The sequence below is a fragment of the Phaenicophaeus curvirostris genome, chromosome 1 (assembly GCF_032191515.1).
Source record: "Phaenicophaeus curvirostris isolate KB17595 chromosome 1, BPBGC_Pcur_1.0, whole genome shotgun sequence".
NCBI classification, from domain to species: domain Eukaryota; kingdom Metazoa; phylum Chordata; class Aves; order Cuculiformes; family Cuculidae; genus Phaenicophaeus; species Phaenicophaeus curvirostris.
Genome location: NC_091392.1, coordinates 61,761,796 through 61,783,249, shown reverse-complemented (window position 1 = coordinate 61,783,249; position 21,454 = coordinate 61,761,796). Strand labels below are relative to the sequence as shown.

Here is a 21,454-nt window from a genome sequence, read left to right as displayed (position 1 = left end):
TATATGAAGCGTAGCTGATGAAATCTGCAATATGGCCACAGAGAAATAAGTTGCAGATCATCAAAGTTAGCTCTTGTGCAGAAACATCCACCGTGAGTTCATTAATTTCATTTTTCACTGGAGAACAGCAGGTTTCCATAATGCAACCATCACAGGAAATTGATTTCAACACTGTACTTTAGCCTTTACCCGTAGTTGGAACTTGCAACAGTTTAGAATTTTTGGTGCTCTGATCTCTCTTGCTCTCCAGGAGGCTACGTAAATATAAAAATCTTCAGCACAAAGCACTCTCTCTAAAGCACTGGCAATCTGTCTTAGTAGAAGACTGTTCAAAAAGAGAATAGAACAAACAGATTTAGCTGAACTGGTAAAGCAATACTCTATACACAAACCACCAAACTAGGTCATCATTAGAAGCTGAGAAATTTGTGGCCTATGTCTTCCAGGCACACAAACTCATGAAGCTCAGAGGACTCTTCAAAGGTTCTCATCTATGTAAGACATGGACCTAATTAACCCACGCTCTGTTCATCATCCATGGATGGTAAGCTGCAACCCCCAGAAAGTGCTTCTGTCTTGCTCAGGTCAAGGGTGACAGTGTTCTTAACTTAGACAACTCTGCCAGGTTACTGAAATAAGGTGTGATGACAAACTGAAGGTCTCCCCGTATATGAGTTTTAACCATTCACGTGATTAAAGATCATCAGTGTATGCGTGTTCTGATCTACTAAGCCTGCTTCCAGCACCAGGAGCAGCCAGAACTATTTATGGCTCTTCACCTTCATTAGGAAAGGGTTCTCCTTCCTATGGAAAATATTGGCCGCTTTATGATTCTCCCTCTCCCCACTGGCTAGACACCAAACCAGTTCCCTTCTGACATTTCTCAATTTTTATTTAGTTCATATTCCAAATGGAAACTTAGCTTGTTTTATTTTTATTCAGACACGAACTTTGCAAATGACTTTTTTATTTTTTTAGTTAGTTAGATTCTCCCATAGCAAGAGGAAAGCTCCAGTGAGTTATTTAGTGGGTGCCTCACTTTGGTCCTCAAGGTCCTCCCCAAAATAGAGATGTTTTCTAACTGCAACCTACTAATCCCTGGGAAAAGCTTTGTCTCTATAGATGCTGATCGACACACCACTGATGCACCTCACCTCACGTGAGAGGTCTTAATGTCGCTGCAGGATTAGCTGTGGTGTGGCTGAAGGTGTACAAAAGGACATTTGATTTCTATTCATTCACAAACAGGGTAGCATGGAGCTTCCCCGGTTCTCACTTCTCAACAAGAAGGTGAGTTTACCTGCTTTTCAGCTTACATCTGCACTACTGAGAACTGATCCCTGGTCCAGCCTTTAGAAGAGTTATGCCGCAGCTGGAGAAATAAATGGGTGATTCCCAGACCACCTGAGAGCAACATAGGGAGCACTGCCGCCTTGTTTCTGTTCATCGAATACATGCCAAGCATATAACATTAATAAGACATACTGTACCTCCAGTGTCTGGGTCTTGATGTGTTTATTTCCTTCTAATCTTAATTAGAAAACAAAAAGTAAAGATGGTTAAAACATTGTAACATATCACTAATTTAGAACACTGTTTAGAAAAAATATGCAACAAAGCTACTACTGTTCCAAAGCCAGTTAAAATTACTACGGTTAATAGTGTTATTTTTCTTCATTTTTTTGTTTTGCAGCAAATTTTGGAACCATCAGTCAGTGACTAAACTGAATGTGACAGCAGCATTTTGTTGTACTAAATCTAAACAATTATTACATGATTTCATAAATATATGTTTATGACTTGTCTATTGAGTACCTATAAGCCTAATGCTTTCTCCCAATGTTCAAAAACATCACATGGAGAAGAAACAGTTTGCACTGGGTTTCATATAAGAACAGAAATAAACCTGAAAGCAAGCACTCACTAACTGTTATTACTGGAATTCACCACAATGCAAGTAAACACCTTCAAAACTAAAAATAGCTCTGAGGTTCTGCAAGTACATTTATCACAGCCTCTTACTCCTAACAGGGTTTTGTTTTCTTTGAATTCTCAGAGCACTCAGAGTGTAGAGAAGCTGTTCAGAAGACAACGTACCGCGTTGCCAGCATCTGCTCTAAGCTCCTTCTGCAGAAGTGAGTTAAAATTTAAATAAACGGGAACAATCACTTTAACTACTATAAATAGCCCCACTGACTTCAGAGGCTCCAAGGCTAGCCAGTCTGTCTGAAATAATAATTGATTTTCAAAGGAAACACATCCTGCTAGATAAACCAAGAAAGCAGCAGAAATGTAATACGCAACCTTCCAATACCTTTCGGTGCAGCTTTTGTCTGACTGGAAACCATGGCAGCCGCGTCCGACGGCAGGCCAACATACACACCACCATAGTTCCTAATTTGAAGAAACAATTTAAGATACATCAAAGCCTAATTCTAACACTTCTCCCTACAGCATTGACACCACACAGTAGCATTACAAAGACAATGGGTGGTCAGCGAGGAGGGCACCTCTGCACAAGCATCATCAGAGGAGCCCTCGTTTCCCATGGCTGTGGGAAAAGTGTATATTAAGTGCCACGTGCTTACTAATACAGTGCAAGGCAAAAAAACCCTGAGGCTAGCTGTTACTCTTAAGAGTGACCCAAGCAAGGTCCCACTTGTGAAAAGAGCTATTTTTCACAGCATCATAGAATCACGGAATGGTTGGGGTTGGAAGAGACCTCTGGAAAACATCTAGTCCCATCCTGCTGCTGAAGCAGGTTCACCTAGAGCAGGTTGCACAGGATCACATCCAGGCAGGTTTTGAACCTCCAGAGAAGGACACTCCACAACCTCTCCGGACAGCCTGTTCCAGTGCTCTGTCACCCTCACAGTAAAGAAGATTTTGCTTGTGGTCTTGTGTTCCAGTTCGTTCCCATGTCCCACACCCTATTGCTGGGTCCCACTGAAAATAGTCTGCCCCATCCTCTTGAAACCTGCACGTATAAGCATTCATGACATCCCAAGTTCTTAATATTTTTTATTAACTCCCAACTGTGTTGTGACAATAAACCCCACTAGCCCAGCCTCTTCTAGTCACTGAATACATCCAACTGAACACAGAGCCAATCTGATAGCAACGTTCAATGCTGGGACCACTGAAGCACCTCGCTTCAAATAATACACACCAATTAAAAAGCACTTTGGCCTCTCGTTGTATCCCTGTGCTTAGGGCTACACTTGGAGAAAACTTACAGTAGGAAGGAGGAAGAGGGTGTTAGATACCTTCACAGCCCAACCCTCTCCCCTTCATGGCCTTGCAAAGTGTATTTTCTGGCTCCAAGGCCTGTATGAAAAGCAGGGACTGATGCAAGGAGGTGAAAAACTGGGTCCTTAAGAGCCTCTGCCATGCCTGGAACTACTTGCAGAGATTCCCATTATGCTGCTCTGCCCTGTCGGGTGCCAAATTAATCACACCTCCTCCAGCCCCTGGGTCTCTGAGATCATTTCTGATTTGTTTGATAGTAGAGTCACACTTCCTTTGATTTCCAGACCCCTGGAGATCTCCCACAAGTGGCAATGCCATCTTCTGTGGTGAGGCTGGGTGAAGGCAGAGGTCACTGGCCCTTATCAAGCACATCACTTACACCTCTGAGATAAAGTTCTCCCCTCCCCAGCTCACTAACAAGGTGGGTGGACTCATTGATACTGGACTCTGAAAGACTGTGAGAGATTCCCTACTCTCTTTTTTTTTTTTTTCTCTGCTTTGGTAGTCTTGGTGGCAATTAGGAGGAGGAAAGGAAGGATGTACATCTGATGGCAGAACTCACTGCAGCCTATTGCAAATAAAGCCAGTCTTAGTAGATGACATACCTCCTTTTGTCCTCATCTGATACGGATTCTTCTGCTCTGTAATACCAAAAAATATAAAATACATTAGCAGATTGTTTCTTTCATATACTCCATCACCACCTGTGTACATCCAGGAGCGAGGGAAGAAGGGGATTATTACTGATCCCAGTTTAATTCAGGTCATCCACAATTCAATAAAGTACTCACACAGGCACAAAAAAAGTGAGTTTTCCAACCTAATGTACAGAGGAGGGATTGAGAATAGATGCAGTTTAGTTTTCATGACTCCCCTCCAGCAATGCCTGAAAGCAGGTTTGGGAACTGAAACAGGTAAACTAACACTTTCCCTGAGTGTGTTGCCACACTGCTCCACACATATCAAGAACACAAAGGCTCTACACATTAGAAGAATCAGTCTTGGCAGCTAATCCACCAAAAGAAGACAGGAGGGGACTGAGCATCCATGCCAGCCTGGGAATGAGGATGAAGAAAGATAAATTTTCACAGTAGCTGCACCAAAAGATGTTACAGAGCCTCTTCAAAATGAGGTACTGCGATTCCTGGAGTCAGAGTTGTTTGCAAATCAAGTAATTGTTACTAATCCTTTATAAACGGGCAATTACTTCTTTTTGACATTTGGGGTAAAATCACAGGTCAGTCTGTAGGTTCTTAGGTAATCACTGAGGTTTGACTCAAATACTGTCCAGTATAGCAAGGGGATAAAATAATCAGCAACAGCCTAAAGGAAAATGTAGTATAGAAAAGATAAATATATTATTCTTATTCCCTGAGGGTACAGTGCCTGCGCTGCAGTCTCAGTCTGTGCCTCAGCATCAGTCTTCACACAAATCACTCACCCACTTTTTATTAAATATTTGGACTTGAAGCTCTGCTTGCATGTCTGGGTATGGATCAGGGCAGCAGCTGCATTTTAGCTTGGACTGCAACCTACCAACCTAGCAGTAAAAATAGAGGCAAGATAGCATGAGTACTCTTAAAACACCAGACATCCTTCACTCCTTCCCTGGGGGGCAACTGTGACAACTGCCCAAGGAGGAGTCTGGTACTGTAGCTAAGGGATCCATGAGATGTGGCCACAGTGGTGTGCAGGGAAGGTTGCAAACACAAAGAGGGCACCAAAACCCAAGGAGGGCTTCACTGTGGAAATGTTCGTACACAGGCTGTTCATGCCTCTTCTGAATATTCCTATTGAAGGACCAATTCCCGGCACTACAGGGGCAAGTCAAAAATGCTCCCCACCATGAGCTGATGCATGAATTTCTGATCTGCTCCCTAGATTATAAGACTGAGAGCTGGCCTTTACCCAGCATTAGGGCGAAATCCATTCTGTAGCCTTGAAAGGCATTTCTGAACTATGATATTTAACAATAACATATGACATTTCTTATTGTAATTTATTTATTCTAAGAGGTAGATGTGCCTACTGTTTAATCAGCAGGGCTGTATGCCGTTACAGACCCCTGAAGTCAATGGCATTTTGGCCCAAAGAACAGAGAGCTCACAGCAAGATGCAGCCTCAAATGCAAGAAAATGCCCCTTAAAGCTCCATCAGCACTGTCCTGAGAGGGTAGCAAATGCCTTAAAAATAATGCCACAAGTTGAACATCATCTTACACTTATCTTATAAGCTTCAGAACATTACAAACTATCCCTTCTGTGTTACCACAGCGAATAAGGGTACGCAGGTCCTTGTAATAGTTAAAGCTTGGGGTAGATTTAAGCAAGATGCCATTTGCTAAATGATATTCACGCAGGGCATAGCACTGAGTGGGGTGAGCCTCCTTACCTGCTGCCTTTTTCTACATCTTACCACTCGAGAGCAATAAACTTCTCCCTGGAGTGATTAGTTCCATTTCAGAAGGCATCTCGCATCTCCTCTGATTCCACACAGCCTGTGCCACCTTGCAGTCCTCACATACATAGCCAGAAAAATTCAAATATAACTTTCCTTGAGGACTGTGAAGCTACTGTGTCCTAGTATGGGCTAATCCCAGATGAAGAAAGTAGAAAGCCCATGTATATCAGTGGGTAGAAATAAGACCTGTATTTTTAGCAGAAAAAAAAAAATTGCAACAGTTTAAGAAAGGGACTTTGGGTATCAAAAGATCACAAACAATCATTTCTGTTGAACCAACTGAGTGTGCCACAGGATTGATTTTCTCACACAACTGGACACATTTTCTAATTTTCTATAATCCAGATTAACCATTTTTCAGAGAAAAGAATTCTTTAAAAGCACTGGCAACTACATGCAGCACTCAAAGCCTCTAAAATGGAGCTGTAAGAACAATAACCAATATTGTCCAATAGGAAATTAATGTCAATGTTTAAAAAAGAAAGCTCCTACTTGGGAAGACAGCTGTTCTCTTGTGTTCTAGAAATGTTTTGTAATCGTGTATCACTGGACCATTACTGCCATCCTATCACATAAACAAATTATTCAAGTCTATGACTAAGCAGACTAGGTTTTCTTAAACATTTTGTTTTCTTCCTTTCCTTCCTTTGCCTAATTTTGCAATACCTTTTCCCTAAATGCACAACAGTAAATATAATCTAGGATTGCACAGGCCACAGCTCTCTGGCTGGGGGATGACTAGCTGCAATCTGTTGTAGCCCTGACAGGAAAGAGGAGGTGAGCAGGGACAAAAGGAATATGGAACTGGGTGGCGGGGGGGGGAGAAAAATTCGAGTGATGGCACAGAAATCCCTTTCCAGGAACTCCTTTCTAAGCAGCACAGGAAGGAGTGCACTCCAGCTGATGCATTTATGCACATTCAAACACCTCTTGCTTTCATACACTGTAGCTTAAGGCCCCTATTTTGAAAGGTGCCCACTAATTTCACATGTTGCAATGTCCAGGTGATAGCTGAGCCACAGGGGTAGACTGTGTGACCATGGGTGGCTCTGGTGAGCAGAGCTACAACAGCAACACGGGACCACATGGAAATGAGAATGGAAAGAAGTTCCTCTTGTTTCAGCAGTGCTCCCATTGCCACATTTGAATGGCAAGGTATTGGCAGTAGGGGAAGTACCATAAGGGCGGCTTCTGTGAGAAGTTGCCAGAGGCTTCCTCCACGTCCACAAAGCCATTGCCAGCTGGCTCCAAGACGGACCCATCATTGGCCAAGGCTGAGCTGGTAACTGATGGTGGTAGTGCCTCTGGGATAACGTTTTTAAGGGGCAGGGGGGAACGGAATGCATAGGAATCTGCAGCCAGAGAGAAGAGTGACAGTATGTTAGAGAAACAACCCTGCAGACGCCAAGGTCAGGGACGGAGGAGTGGAGAAGGCGCTCCAGGCACTGGGGCAGGCTGTCCCTCTGCGGCCCATGGAGGTTGACAGTGGAGCAGAAAACCATCTGCAGGCCAAGGAGGACCCCACACCAGAGCAGGTGGATGTGCCTGAAGGAGACTGTGATCTCGTGGACAGCCCACACTGGAGCAGACTCCTAGCAGGACCTATGGGTCCATGGAGAGAGAAGCCTATGCTGGACCAGGTTTGCTGGCCTAAATTGTGACCCTGTGGGGGACCCATGCTGCAGCAGTCTGTTCCTGGAGGTCTACACTCTGTGGAAGGGGCCCACGCTGGAGCAGTCTTTGAAGAACTCCAGCCCATGGGAAGGACCCACGTTGGAGAAGTTCATGGAGAACTCCCTCACATTGGAGGGAGCATGGGAACATGCTGGAGCAGGGGAAGAGTGTGAGGAGTCCTCGCACTAGGACAAAGAAGAAGCAGAGACAACATGTGACGAACTGACCACAACACTTATTCCCCATCTCCCTGTGCCACTTGCCAGGAAGGAAGTAGAGAATTCAGGAGTAAAGTTAAGCCAGGGAAGAAGGGAGGGGTGAGGGAAAAGTGTTTTAAGATTTAGGTTTTATTTCTTGTTATTATACCCTGATTTGATTGGCCATAAATTAAATTAATTTTCTCCAAGTCGAGTCTGTTTTGCCCATGACAGTAATTGCTGAGTGATCTCTCTCTGTCCTTATTTCAGCCCATGAGCATTTTGGCATTTTGTTATATTTTCTCTCCCCTGTCCAGCTGAAGAGGGAAGTGGATAGAGCAGCTTTAGTGGGCACCTGGCATCCAGACAGCATCAACCTACCACACTACATCCCCCAGACTCACCAAGAGAGTATGGGGATATAAGAGTCCAGCACATCCTCCCTCTCTGCCTCCAATGCATGTCTACCTTTTTATCAGGCAAGAGCTACTTGACATAAAAATATCTATAAATACCTCCATTTACAGAGTCTTCCATGCTAGGATAAGTTCTTCTGCACCAGGAATAGAAGCCAAAAGAAATTTAACAGTCTGATGTGCTTTGCACTGATCTGCTGCTATATCGCTGCATCTTCCTTTAGATGTTGTTGACATGAGCTGCAGAGGTACTGAGAGCACATTTTTCAGCAGGTAGTACAGGTGGAATCTCGTAGACAGTAGGCAGATTTAACAGCAAATTCTCATAACAGCATTCTATTTCCAGCCAGAATAAATGTTTCTTTTGGTAAGGATTTGTCTATCCCAAGAGGTTTCCTGTCACCTTCCTAAGTCTGAAAAATATACTTGGTTAAACTGTCAACTTTTACATCCATCAGTCCTAGGTCTGTTTGATGGTAAAAGAAGCTGCCATTTTTCACATAATATTTTAAATCTCAAATGACAGGCATTTGCATTAATTTATTCCATCCAATTTTTCCTTACCTCAGTTTTTACAACTCTGTTCATGCTGAGCATTACATAGACTCTTTCTAGCCATGCTCAGTAGTCCCATCAGAAATGTTTCACTAAACTTTATACAAGAGACAGACTACTCCTCAGTTTCTCAGCGTTTCTTGGGAATAAAGGCCTTTCATTTGTATTTGATGGATTTCTTTCCAATATTTTGAAAAAGGATTGAACTGCTGTGTCCTTTCCTTCCAATTGTTACTAATCCTCCCTTGAACTTAGCCACATTCTGAATATAACAGACACTACGTTAGATTCTAAGCAGCCCTCCTATATCTAAGCTTTTCCAGTTAGCAATGACGTACTTCTCTGTATTAATGGGGCAGGAGCATTGGCTAAGCTGGCTAACAGATTCACGATTGATTTGAGGGTTGGAGTAACAGGGAGAGATCACATTCCCCAGTCATACATCCTTCTTGTCACCATATGGCCCTCAGTCTCACAGCACTTCGCACAGAAAGATCATATCATCCCTGTCTTACTAGTGGAGAAACTCAAGGTCCAGAGGACAAAGCAACTTCCCTGTGGTCACCTGGGAGGGCTCAGAGCAGGATCCAGCCCTCCTTCCTCCCACCCAGCTGCTCACTCCAGGAGATGCTAGTGCCTTGGCAATGAGTCACGGTCAAGAAATGAGAAATTTCTTGAGTTAGAATAAACAGATTCTGTACCCTGAAGTACAGCGTAAGTAAAGACACATCTAAACAATTTTGTGGATCAGGGTTGATACAACTGAAATTTAACAGCAAAATGGGCAGGGGCAAAAGTTTTTTTTTATATAATCTTTAACTGATAAAATTGAAAAGATGTAAAATAAGAGCTTGTGTGGATCTATAACGTTAGTTAATATAAATCTGTTCATTTCTAGGAAACTAAAATAGTTTTTCTGGTATTTTACTATGTTTGTAAAAATCCACTGTTGAACATTCAGATTATTGATTTAGGACTTTTGGGGTTACCACTGCCATTCCTTATTAACAGACCTGTGTTTCTAATGTCTGATGAGAAGACTCAACCCTGCTATTATTCACACAAGTTGTTTGGCTGGCTCCACTATAATTATCTGAATGACTAATGGTTCCAGGATTGATCCTTTCACATTGTTGAAGTCTGCACTAGTAATTAGTTTTTTCTAAGTTATCCCCATTCTTTTTTTGAAACTTAACAGATGATTTAACACCAATAAGTAGGATTTTCCCAGTTTAACTCCTAAAGCCTGGCCCTACAAAAGCTTACACACACATAAACACGGCTCTACATATTCACATGCCTTTAAGTATGGTAATGTGCCTACTAAATTCATAATTCAACAGTGCTTGCAATTTTGAAATTTGAAACTACTGGAGCATAAAGAGAAAGATGTGGTTCTAAGTCAGTGCCTTAAACTATCCAAATGGAAGAACAAAAAAAGGCCCTAAATAAATTAAAAACAGGTTTTTTGTATATATAAAAGTGCTGAGGGCATGGATGCTGCAGGCTGCATAAAGAAGAGGTTCCTCATAATCTTGCCTTCAGTAATTTATTTATTACCTGACACTACAAATCCAGGAAACAGACCACACGGATAACACAGATCTCAAAAATATCTGTGACAACAGTGTTCATCTGCCAAGTGAGACCTGTTGTTAGTTCTCATCTGTGCTCCATAATAGCAAGGACAAGTCTTTTTAAGCTCTTCTCTCCACTTGTTTATGTGACTTGACACATAAACAAGCCCTCCTTTCTACACTAGGATTCCTCTAATTAGAGTAGTTATTCTAAATGAAGTAAATAGAACTGGAGAATGTTCCTATTGCATGACAACAAAATATTTCACAGGTCCCTCAGTCTCAAACTCTAGCAGCAAATACCAATTATATGAAGTAGAAGAAGACAAGACCTCAGGAGGACTTCTTTAATGTTTCCTTTGCTAGGAAAATAAATTTATGTCTGAATAAAGCTGTTCCTGCACACTTCTGCATCAGGAAATGAGAAATGGCCTGAGAAAGGATGATCTTTTGCTGCTGCTTTTCTGAAAATCAGAAGTTGGCAAGAGGCAGCAGGACAATAGTGGGTCAGATCTTCCACATTTAGAGAAAAACAGGATGGGTAGGGCTGCTCTCTGCTACTCAGCATCAAAGATAAGAAAGAGAAAGAGGAGCCAATAGATATGATCTTCAATGTGGAAAACATCTAGAGAAGGTGGGTACTTTGAAAAGGAAGTCTGGATGGTTTACCAGCTCTTCTACAAAGAAGGAAAATTTGCCTTCATGGCTCTTTAAATCTCTCAGAGGGCTTGGTGTAAATTTACGTGGTCGCTTCATACAATGACATGGCCTTTGGAAAAAGACATACTGATAGGTGACAGGGAAGTGTAGTCTGAAGTAACATGACCACCTCTGGGAGACAACTCTCAACAGAGAAAAGACATTTCTGTTAGAGAAATCAAAAGGGAAGGAATCTGTAGAAAAGTAAACAAGACATGAAGTTGTTTTGTGGAGATGGAAGCTGTCACTAAAGACAATAAACATCTAGTGGTGTTGATTATATGTTAGAAACAAGATGAATCATGTATGACCTAATCTAATATGAGGCTAGCAGGACTGAAGATAAGTCCAGGGTTACGTACTTGAAAGGGCAGAGTAAATACTTACACATCTTTAGTAGTCCCTGTGGCACCTAGAATAAAAAAAAAAGAAGTGCATGTTTACAAGATAATGGCATAATCCTCTAAACCAACCAACAGTGTAGGAAGCATTTTTCTGGCTTTCTGTCCTACACAACGCCGAAATAGGAACAGGAATTTTCTGTTGTTCCTCATGATTGTCTACTTTATCCTTAATGACTACCTATATTACCCATTAAGACTACCATGCTTAGATCACGGCCACATTCTCAGTGGGTGAAAACTATGCTACTGTGGGCCAATGCCCAGCTGCAGTCAATCAGGATCAGAGCAACATAAGATAAAATTAATCTTCATGAATTTTGTATGCTTCACTTTACCCAGTCTTCTGGTGGCTTTGACCGCTATAAAGTTACCACAACTAACCAAGCACTTACTCCTGAATGCCTGTTTATTTTGCTGTTTGATTCAGTTGTAGATTCAGCACTACATGCATAAAATGCTGCTCCATTCTTCCTGCCAGATAAATAAAGTTTTGCAAAAAAACTAGACAGAACTAATATAAACATTGGGACACAATCCATTCAAAAACCCAGGCAACTAAAGAGATCAAGCACCCCTTAATTCAACTTGCTATTTAACAAAAAAAGCAAAAACCAAAACCTACCACCTGGCTGCCTGATCTCTTTGATTTGTTTTTTGGTTTTTTTTTTGGTGACTCAGACGCTACTTGCTGGGAGAGGAACATTCACTCAAGTACTTTCCTGTTCCTCTCAAGTTATTAATGCCATGTTACTATTGCTGGTATATCATTCAGCTGAGTAACCAGCAAATTATCCCTTCTATTAATTACACAAGCTAGGGTAGACACTAGAAAACCTTTCACTTCTCCTTTTCCTCTTCCTCTCAGTACTTAGCTGGAAGAGGTTACCTCATCACTCTTGAAGAAACTACAGTTGTCAATCCAAAAGATTTTAAGGGTTTGGGGGTAGTTGGGGGTTTTGTCAGCCATGGCACTTCATTTCTTGTAAAACTTTGCTGCTGAAAAATATCCATGAATAGCAAATATCTTTCTTTTCACTCTGATGTGTAAGAATATGCCTTCTGCATCCTTATTTTAAATGCAGAGAGGAAGAAACAATCCTGCAAGACCTCCCAGCACTGTCTACCTGAATGGATGGCCTGGATGGCAGCGAAAAATCTTCCTTTACTAACTCTCAAACATAACATCCTATGACTTGACTATCCCTCCTTTTCCCAGCAACAACATAGAATAGACTTGTATAACACTGTACACATTTCTTTCCTCAATATTGCTTCCAGAGCCAGTAAAATCTCAGTACAGCTGTACATATCAGCAGAAACTCTTAATTAAGCCGGAGGGAGTACCTCTGTGCAAAATAAGCTCAGGCCCTCACCTTAAAACTCTCAGCTTACTGAGACTTTTTGGTTTTATAGGCATGTCCACATAGAAATACATATAAACCCTCCAAATTAATAGTGCCCAGGCGGAAGGTTAGCATTGCAGGGCTGCACACAGGCTCAATCTCAGCTGATGTAGGGAAATGCTTCCTGCTACCAAGGCTGGTTCATCCAGAGTCAGCTCAGCTATGTACTGCCTATACTGTACTGTGGGCATCACTGTGCATCTAGACAGAACCTTGGCATCAGCAACACCTTAGATAATGTATGTTTTGAAAAGCCTAGCTCCAGTGCTGTAGCTAGCAGGGTTGTTTCGTTTTTTTCAGAAGAAACCATTCCTTTGCAGCGCCTACCCTGCACCAGAACCATGATTTTCTCATTTTCTCAACCTAAGCTCACTGCAAACAAACTCAGTTTCTCCAAATGGTTCATGGTCCTTTGTGAGGCCTTTGCCGAGCCTTTTCTGAGTCTGAACTGAGGTCTCAGTGCTTTAGATTCTTATTTGGATGCCTTCCTTGCAGGAAGTACACCAAAAATAAAAAGTGTTTAACAAACAAACTGAAATCTTGGTTGAATGAGAACTATGTGCCTACAGCACCGCTACATTTCCCAGTGGAGATGCTGATTTCCAATCACCAAGCATGCCTCACTGACATGCCCATGTTCAATGTCATACCTGACTTCAATGCATTACGGCATGCATACATTCACACTCTGGGGACAGGAGCTGACTCTCAGACCCATCAACTTGGGCTTCATGTAGAGCTATTAAGCTATGAACCTGCATTCAAAACCAGAGATGCGTCACCAGCATTCGCACCTGGCAGCACTTGTTTCCTTTGAATACTAGAGAGGGTACCACTGCTGAAGAATACCGCATTTTGAAATGCACCTCACACAAAAGCATTGAGAACCAAGTATGATAAAACCAAACTCACTTTTTAAAAGGTCGCTTTTCCCTATTTATAATAAATAAATACATATATACATAAACAAATAAACAAATAGTTTGCTTTGTACTGTTTGTATAAGCACAAAGAACCAAATTATCCTCACTTCATTGATGGGATTCCGTTGATTTCAGTAATGTTATTTCTCATTTCCACTAGCGAAAGCGAAACAAAAGTTGGGTCCAAATTCACTTGAGTACCACAAAAGTATCTGAATATAGATCAGAAAGTATTTCCAGTTCACAAGCATTTTTCTTCCTAGAAAATTTCTGAACTTGAAAATGAACATCACTTCAGCTAGGTGGCCCATAAGCATCTCTATGTAAAAAAAACGTAAGGTTTTCCTCATTAGGGAGCCTGACAATTCCTTATAAGTAGATTTTGCTACACAGGGAACCCAATAACATCCCAGTTTGTACAGATGTGTTTGTCCAACCCATTCACCCTCACCCCTGTTACTTCACTGACATATTTCTTAACTCTTCCTTGTTTAATGAGTGACACATTATTCCATAGCCACTCAAGTTCCTCCTCCAAGAAGTTCAGCCAAAGAATCTTGTTTACTACTGATTCACAAACAGTGCATAGCTGTTCCAAAGCAGCAAGGCTCAGTGTTCTCTTAACCATGATGTTTTAGATAAACGGCTTGACTAAAGCCTCACATAGTTGAAAGCCTGTCCATTTTTTCCCACTATATCAGCTTGCCTAAAAAAAGGCAGCACTTGATCCTACAAATGTTGTCTCAGTTGGCTCACGTTGGTTTGGTTTTCCAAAACCTGCCTAACCTCAGCAACAGACTGAGGGGTAGCCAGGGTAGCTGCGTTCACAAAAAACAGGCATTACTGAGTTATCCTGAATGACCTTGATCTGCAGAGTCAGACCATGGAGCATTCTGGCATTTTAGAGCTGCAGGAGGAGAAGAAAGAGTACACACTGCAGAATAAATGAGTCTCATTCAGCCATACATCGTTCTGAGCCCAAAGTGATTATAGAAGAAAAGCATCCTGTCTAGAGTAGTGGAGCTGTGATCCCTCAAAAAAAAACCCCATAGTGTTTAAACATCCACAAATGAATAAGGGCAAGAACGTATCCCAGGGCATCTTCCATTCTGTGAGAGGGGGTTTCACACTTTGAAAACAACGGCAGCTTGTGACTGGCAACCCTGCAGGATTTCAGTAAATGCAGGACAAATGCAAAAGATGGTTGAAAGAAACTAATAGTCACAGTCGATACTCCTCTGTGCCAAGAAATGCATCATGAGTGAACACAGAAGGCAGAAATTTCAGAAAAACATAAAAAAGCACGAGAGGCAGCCACTTACAAGAAGAAAAACATGGATACAAAAAATGATACTATCTGACTTTAGAGCAGATTACCAAATGTTTTGCCATTAATTTTTAATGAACAATCTCGTACAATATTGTCTTGCAAATACTTCAAATTGTTACAAAAAGTAAATGAAAACCTCACAACTACACATACATGCGTGCAACAGTTAAGATAACAAATGAGTTTTCTATTGCAGACTCCTTTCTCATTTGTTCTGAAGACAGCAATACATTGGAACCAAATCCTAACATCAATGAATTTATTCTATTTATACCCCAGTGCAACCAAGGACAGAATTATATCAATTTACTTCAAATTGATTACTTCTTCAACTCATCAGGTGGCAGTTCTGTATATACACTTGACCTGATCAAACATTAATTTTAAAAACCAGTTTGGTTTTAAATAGAAAGTCAGGATGGTTTCCTAGGCGTTCCACCAAACTTGAAGTTAATAAATCTGTTTAAACTTGGTGTGAAAGTTGTGCTGCCTCATAACTCGGCTGCATTTGAAGCTTTCCATAGCTTCTCTGTATATTTAAATTAAGGCTAGACTGCCAGCCTCTACCAAGTACCATAATTTAAGGCGCTGTCATTGCTACTACAATTGACACAGAAAGGAGGAGGCAGTTAAAAATTGCTACTGAAACAACACTAGAATGAAGGGAAATGCCTTCACTCAAAAAAAAATGTAAATTAACATTTAAGGGCATATTTTTAAAACGCATAAAAAAAAGAAGAGCTATTTTGGAGCTTCTAAAACACCAGGAAATACCATGAAATAAGGATACATAAAATGAGGTAACAAAACATCTGGAAAATAGTAACTTGCTAATAAAACCTTCTATGGGTAATGGGAAATTTAAAAAATAAGGATAGTCCATAGTTAACTCACAAAATAGCTACATGATTTAAGAAGGATGTGTATACATCAGTTTACTTTGATCACAGAAGGTGCCATTTCTCAATTGAGGAGCCTTTTGTCTGATGCTCTGGAAGGAAAATTTAAACTCTGAGTTATATTGATGTTCTGAAGTACTGTACCACAGACAGAAATGTTATTCTAGATCATGTTTATTAGTTTAGATCTCGTAGACCATAGGGCTGGTAGCTCCTCTGATGTCATTCTAACCATGCAACAGAAGCTAATATCATTAGCTGAGCTATCATTGCATATACTTCTGCGTAGGAAAAATCAAGCTAGGCTACAATATCAAGGTAAGAAAATGGGGACTGGCGTAACACGTCTAATGTATTATGTGAACTATGCTACAATATTATCCATAGTCATACAATTTGACTGAGAGCATTACAGGTTAATTATATGCTATGTGCCTAAAGCTTTGACATTATCGTCTGTACAATAATCATAACTTTAGCACTAAAGAAGTAGTCATGCTGTGCAAGCCACAAAATTAATTTGTATTTACACAGTACTCACATCTTTTAGGAAAATATTGAGTTACACTTTCCTTAAGAACTCTATAATTCCTATTAAAAATGGTGCATCTGCTTCCCCTAGAAAAATAGCTCCGTTTTTATTAGATACACTTTGTAAGGAATGCAAAATGGAAAAAATAAATAGTAGACAACTGATTTCTTTTATTACCATTGTTGATTATTATAACACCACAGACTGCATAATTTCTGACTGACAGTGGTGAAAATGAGAATAGAATTGGACCTTTCAAACCTGTATTTGCTTTGGAAAGGTCTCTCTGGGCAACAGTAATAATTCCATTATACTAATTGTATGTTCTACATAGCATGGTTGGTTTTTACCTGCGCTAAGCCATTGGAGATCTGTGGACTACTTTTAAAGAGTATGTAAAAGGCCACCATGAAACGTAAATTGAAATGTGCTATGAGGTAAGTTAAACTACTGAAGGGGCTGTACCTTCAGGAAAAACAATTAGTGAATCTACAGGCCAAAACCTGTTGAAAATAGCTGCCTTTAATGCAACAGCAGACACATCTCTGCCTTTAAACAAAAAAACCCCAAACTTTTAGTTCAACGTAATTCACTAAATACTACCACTGTCAGATTTAGTCTATTTGACATTTATCCATTTGTATCCTGGTACAAGTTCCACAGAGTGGAACGTTAATCGAGAAGCTACTACAAAGGGTCTAATAATCAAGTCAAAATTTTCCTCTGAACTTCTCTGATACTTTTGCCCAGCAAACAGAAATGGATGTGAATAAGCATCATCCCAGCAGTATGAAGCTACGTTGGTCATATACCAAAAAAACTTTAAGTTTAGTGGGTAAACCAGCAACACATCACACAAATGCGCATACATGCATACAACTTGGAGAAGGCATCACCATTCACACTCAAAGATACACCCAGTTCTTCAAATCAGAACTAGCATGACCCGAGGCACCATGGAAGCACTGGATAAAGTAAGTCAAAATGGTAAGGGATGGAGACCCAGTAATTCTAACTGGACCAGCCACTACTTTGTTGTGTATTTTGAAGAGGTTATGAAGCTTACAAGTCTTACGAGGAGCGGCTGAGGGAGCTGGTGTTGTTTAGCCTTGAGAAGAGGAGGCTGAGCGGAGACCTTATTGCTCTCTACAACTGTCTGAAAGGAGGTTGTAGGGAGGTGGGTGCTGGCCTCTTCTCCCAAGTGACAGGGGACAGGACAAGAGGGAATGGCCTCAAGCTGCGCCGGGGAGGATCAGAGTGGATATCAAGAAAAGATTTTTCACAGAAAAATTCATTGGGCACTGGAACAGGCTGCCCAGGGAAGAGGTTGAGTTACCATCCCTGGAGGTATTTAAAAGATGGGTAGACGAGGTGCTCAGGGACATTCAGGGACATGGTTTAGGAGCATATAGGAATGGTTGGACTCGATGATCTAAGAGGTCTTTTCCATCCTAGGGATTCTATCATTCTGTGATTCGAACCTACCAAGTGCATCTGAAAGACGGATGTTGAAAGAGGTGGCAATGTTTGCCAAGTGCAGTTAGAATGTGAAATGATTGAGAAATGCTCATATTTATAATTATTTGGTGAAAGTCCACTTATTAATTTCCATATACTTTCCTTTTTTTGTGGGGACTGTGGGGAAGGAAGAACAGAACAGCACCATCTTCCCTGACCCCGTCTCTTTCTAAAATAACAACAAACAAATAAGGGAGCCGGCTGGACGCACCAGCCAGCGGCACGTATCAACATGCAAGAAACCCCAATCTTGGAACATCCTCCAACTTCTCCAGCAATCAGAGGAGACAAAGTAGCACAAATTCATTTCAGAAGTGGCATTTGTGGCCTTATAGGGAAGCGAAGAGAACGGAGCTTACATCCCCGGCGGGATCCCTAGGTCCAGCTCTTCTCCAGGGCTCGCCGTGACTACACAAAGCCCCCCTCAAAGTGCCTCCTCTCTCCCTTGAGCAAGCAGATGAGCCTCGGGAAAGGAAGATGCTCTCGCCGCGGCTCGGCCGGGGCATCCCCCGATGCCGGGATGCAGGATCGCCGGGGCTGGCGCGCGCCCGGCGGGGATGCTCGCACCGCCACGCACCCACCCCATCCCACCCCATCCCACCCCACCCCGTCCCCGCACCGCCCTACCTCTCCCTCCCGCTCCGCTGGCCGTGGAGTTGCCGCAGCCCATGGGCGCTGCCCTGCCCGCTGCGCTGCGGCGACGGGAGGCAGCCGGCGGCGGGCGGGGCTGGGTGGGAGATAAAGCCGCGGGGACCCCTCCTCCTCCTCCTTTTCCTTCTCCTCCTCCTCTCCCCTCCTCTCCCTCCTCTCCCCACCCATCGCCCGGGAAACCGGTGGCCCTGAGCGCCGCCGCCCGGCCCCTCGCTGCGCTCCCCCCGTCCGTCCCCGAGAAGAGGCGACCCCGGCTTTCCCCCCGCCTTCCCGGGCTTCCCCTGCTTTTCCCGGGGCAGCTGGCTCGGCAGAGGCGATTCCCAGAGGCAGGCAGCGAGCTCGGAGCCTCCCCGGGTTGGACTCGATAGTCTAAGAGGTCTTTCCCAACCTCGGCGGCTCTGTGATGCTCGTGTGCCCTTTGATGCGTGTGTATCGCAGCTCTCCGAGCTCACCCCTCTTTCAGGCAGCGAGCTCCGAGCTTCCCCGGGTTGGACTCGGTGATCTGAGAGGTCTTTCCCAACCTCAGTGATTCTGGGATTCTAATAATATGCCTCTTGATGCGTGTGTTCGACAGCTGTTGGGGGACACCCCCCATTCACCACGGGGGAGACCATTCCAGGCTGCGAACCCTACATCTGCTATCAATAACATGTCCTTCACTATGTTAAGCAAATATTTATCAGTTGCTTTAAATATATGTCTTTTTTTTTCCCCCAGAAACATGATAGTGAAACTGAAGAACCACTGGATTTATAAGAGTGATAGATTCGCTTTTCCCAGTTAGTATCAACAGCGCTGAGAAATGTGCAAAATGAGCTTACAAAGTCTGCAAGAAATATTTTCTTTTATTTAAAATTTGTATCACCATTCCCCCAAAAGAACATGATTTATTTTCTGCTCACCTGAACCTTTCTTCCACGCAGAGATGTAAATACTTCCAAACCCTGGCAGCTCACTCTTGCTCAGTACTCTCCAATGATCAGGGAGCCAAAAAGCCTATGGATACAATCAGATATGACGATAAGTACTCCAGATAGGTAGATATTACCGCTACAACAAATCTGTTTAGGGGCTCAGAAAGACATTTTATGGGTGTCATATAAATACCAGTATCAGCATTGTGTATGCATATGACTGATAACTGTCTTTACTACAAAAGCATCAGATATAAAATGCTGCTGCCTGATCTTTCAGTCTATTCAGAGAAAGAAATAAAGACATTACAGTTCTCTTACTGACTTCCCCAAAAGCACATATTAAAAACAAGCATCTCCAGAAGCAGCAGCATCAGTGTCCTACAGATTTATACCCCAAGGAGGCACATCTGCATGGGCTTGCTGATGTTTAACCAGCAGTGAGTACACCTCAAAGCCTTGTGGCATTTGTAGGATCTCCCTCCTCTGGGTGGCCACCTATTTCCATGACTTTGTGGAAAGTCAGTATTTCCAGGGTCTTTGCCTATACCTTCCTGACAAATTGCCTGAACCTGAACAATCAGGCCAAAATTTAATAAGGCAGGGCTAACAAGGACATATGCATGGCCATACCCCTCCTTCACCATCACCAGCCCCAAGGCACAAAGGCAGCACGATTGCATTTGTTTTGCTTCAAACAAAAATCTCAGAAAGGCTCACAGCCACCTCTTTCTTACAGCAAATTTTCTGAAATTTGCATATAAAAAAAATAAATCCTGACTGAGCTTTCAAGTGCCAAGAGTTAACTGCAGAAATAAGAAGGAAGAAAGAGTGCTCTTAAAACAAGGCTGAAATACATGCTGCTTAAGATCCCATATGGTTTTCTAATACAAAACCAAACAAAAAAATCCCAGCAGCCCACACTGACCATAGACTTGCCACACTGTGGAATAATCTATGAACATGGTTTTAATATACAATTTACCCGGGAGGAAGTAGTGGTGGTGAGCACAAAAATCGAGCCATATTATAAGAGGCAGCTAGGAGGCAAAAATGCCCTGGAGATGCCTCCACCCTGAGCCATTACTGTGGCCACAAGGACAAGATATGAGACTGGTTCAGAAAACCGCAGTAATACTAAGTGTTCTCACTCATCTTCCAAGTTCGGTGAATTGTACACAAGTCAAGTGCCCTGTGTGCTCAAACTCAGGGCAGCATTGAGTTCAATAAGGCAAGAAGCTTCCAGCACACCTATCCAAAGCTGGAGCTAGTAGCGGCTCCAGGGGACTCACAACAAACAGAATGTGATGCATGTACTGTCCAGGATTGTAATGAGTCAGCCCCTCCTGAACCTTTTAAAAGAAGGGCCCTGGGGCAAACCTCCTCTCTTGGCAGCTGTATTGTAGGTGCTTCTTATTTCAAATGAGAAGACATGCTTTAGTTTCTACTTTACCTGTGTTTTACACAAACCAAGCACTTCACTATTATTGCTAGCAAAATAGAGTCACATAAGCAAGTTATTTAAATAAATGCTTTACATTAAAGGAATAGAGTCCTCAAAACTGTTAAGTTCCCTGCATCAACAAACTCCCTCTGTCTGTCATCTTGCACTCTGTGTATTCTATCTTCTCTGAAGAAGGTTGGGAGATGTATGGATGTGAGCTTCTGTAAGCATTTCAGGAGGTGTAGTGAGAAACAACATTTTAGTTATTCCCTAAATCAATCTAAAATTTACACAGTTGGGAAAACAGATTAGTTAATGGGATTATCCAAATCTGAAATTCCAGTGATGTTCTCATTTTCCAATAGTCTGTTTTCTCTTTTTTTCGTAGTCTGGGTATTTGAAGCTCAAACAATCTGTCTATCAAGCTAGTATGCAAGTCTATGGAAAAGGATTTTTAAATGCCATAGTTACTTCTGGATATTAGGAAACAGCCCTTATTTGTACAAGAATGTATATTTGCCAAATTCTTTTATATGTAGGCATGCATACAGAAACCTTATTCACCCGCGATTTTTTCTATCAAAACGCTTGCTTTCAAAGGCTTCTATC

At 42.2% G+C, this 21,454-nt stretch overlaps 1 protein-coding gene across 1 annotated transcript; it reads right to left on the bottom strand.

Annotated features, from left to right (window-relative positions):
• Positions 1-1,078: 1,078 nt before the first annotated feature.
• C1H12orf75 (chromosome 1 C12orf75 homolog) lies at positions 1,079-18,546 on the bottom strand. Its single transcript, XM_069849836.1, has 5 exons — positions 18,464-18,546; positions 11,215-11,239; positions 3,855-3,890; positions 2,315-2,394; positions 1,079-1,530 (listed from the first exon to the last, which is right to left on the bottom strand). Exons 1-5 carry the CDS (start codon positions 18,504-18,506, stop codon positions 1,526-1,528), a joined length of 189 nt encoding a protein of 62 aa, XP_069705937.1. The 5' UTR covers positions 18,507-18,546; the 3' UTR covers positions 1,079-1,525.
• Positions 18,547-21,454: the final 2,908 nt, after the last annotated feature.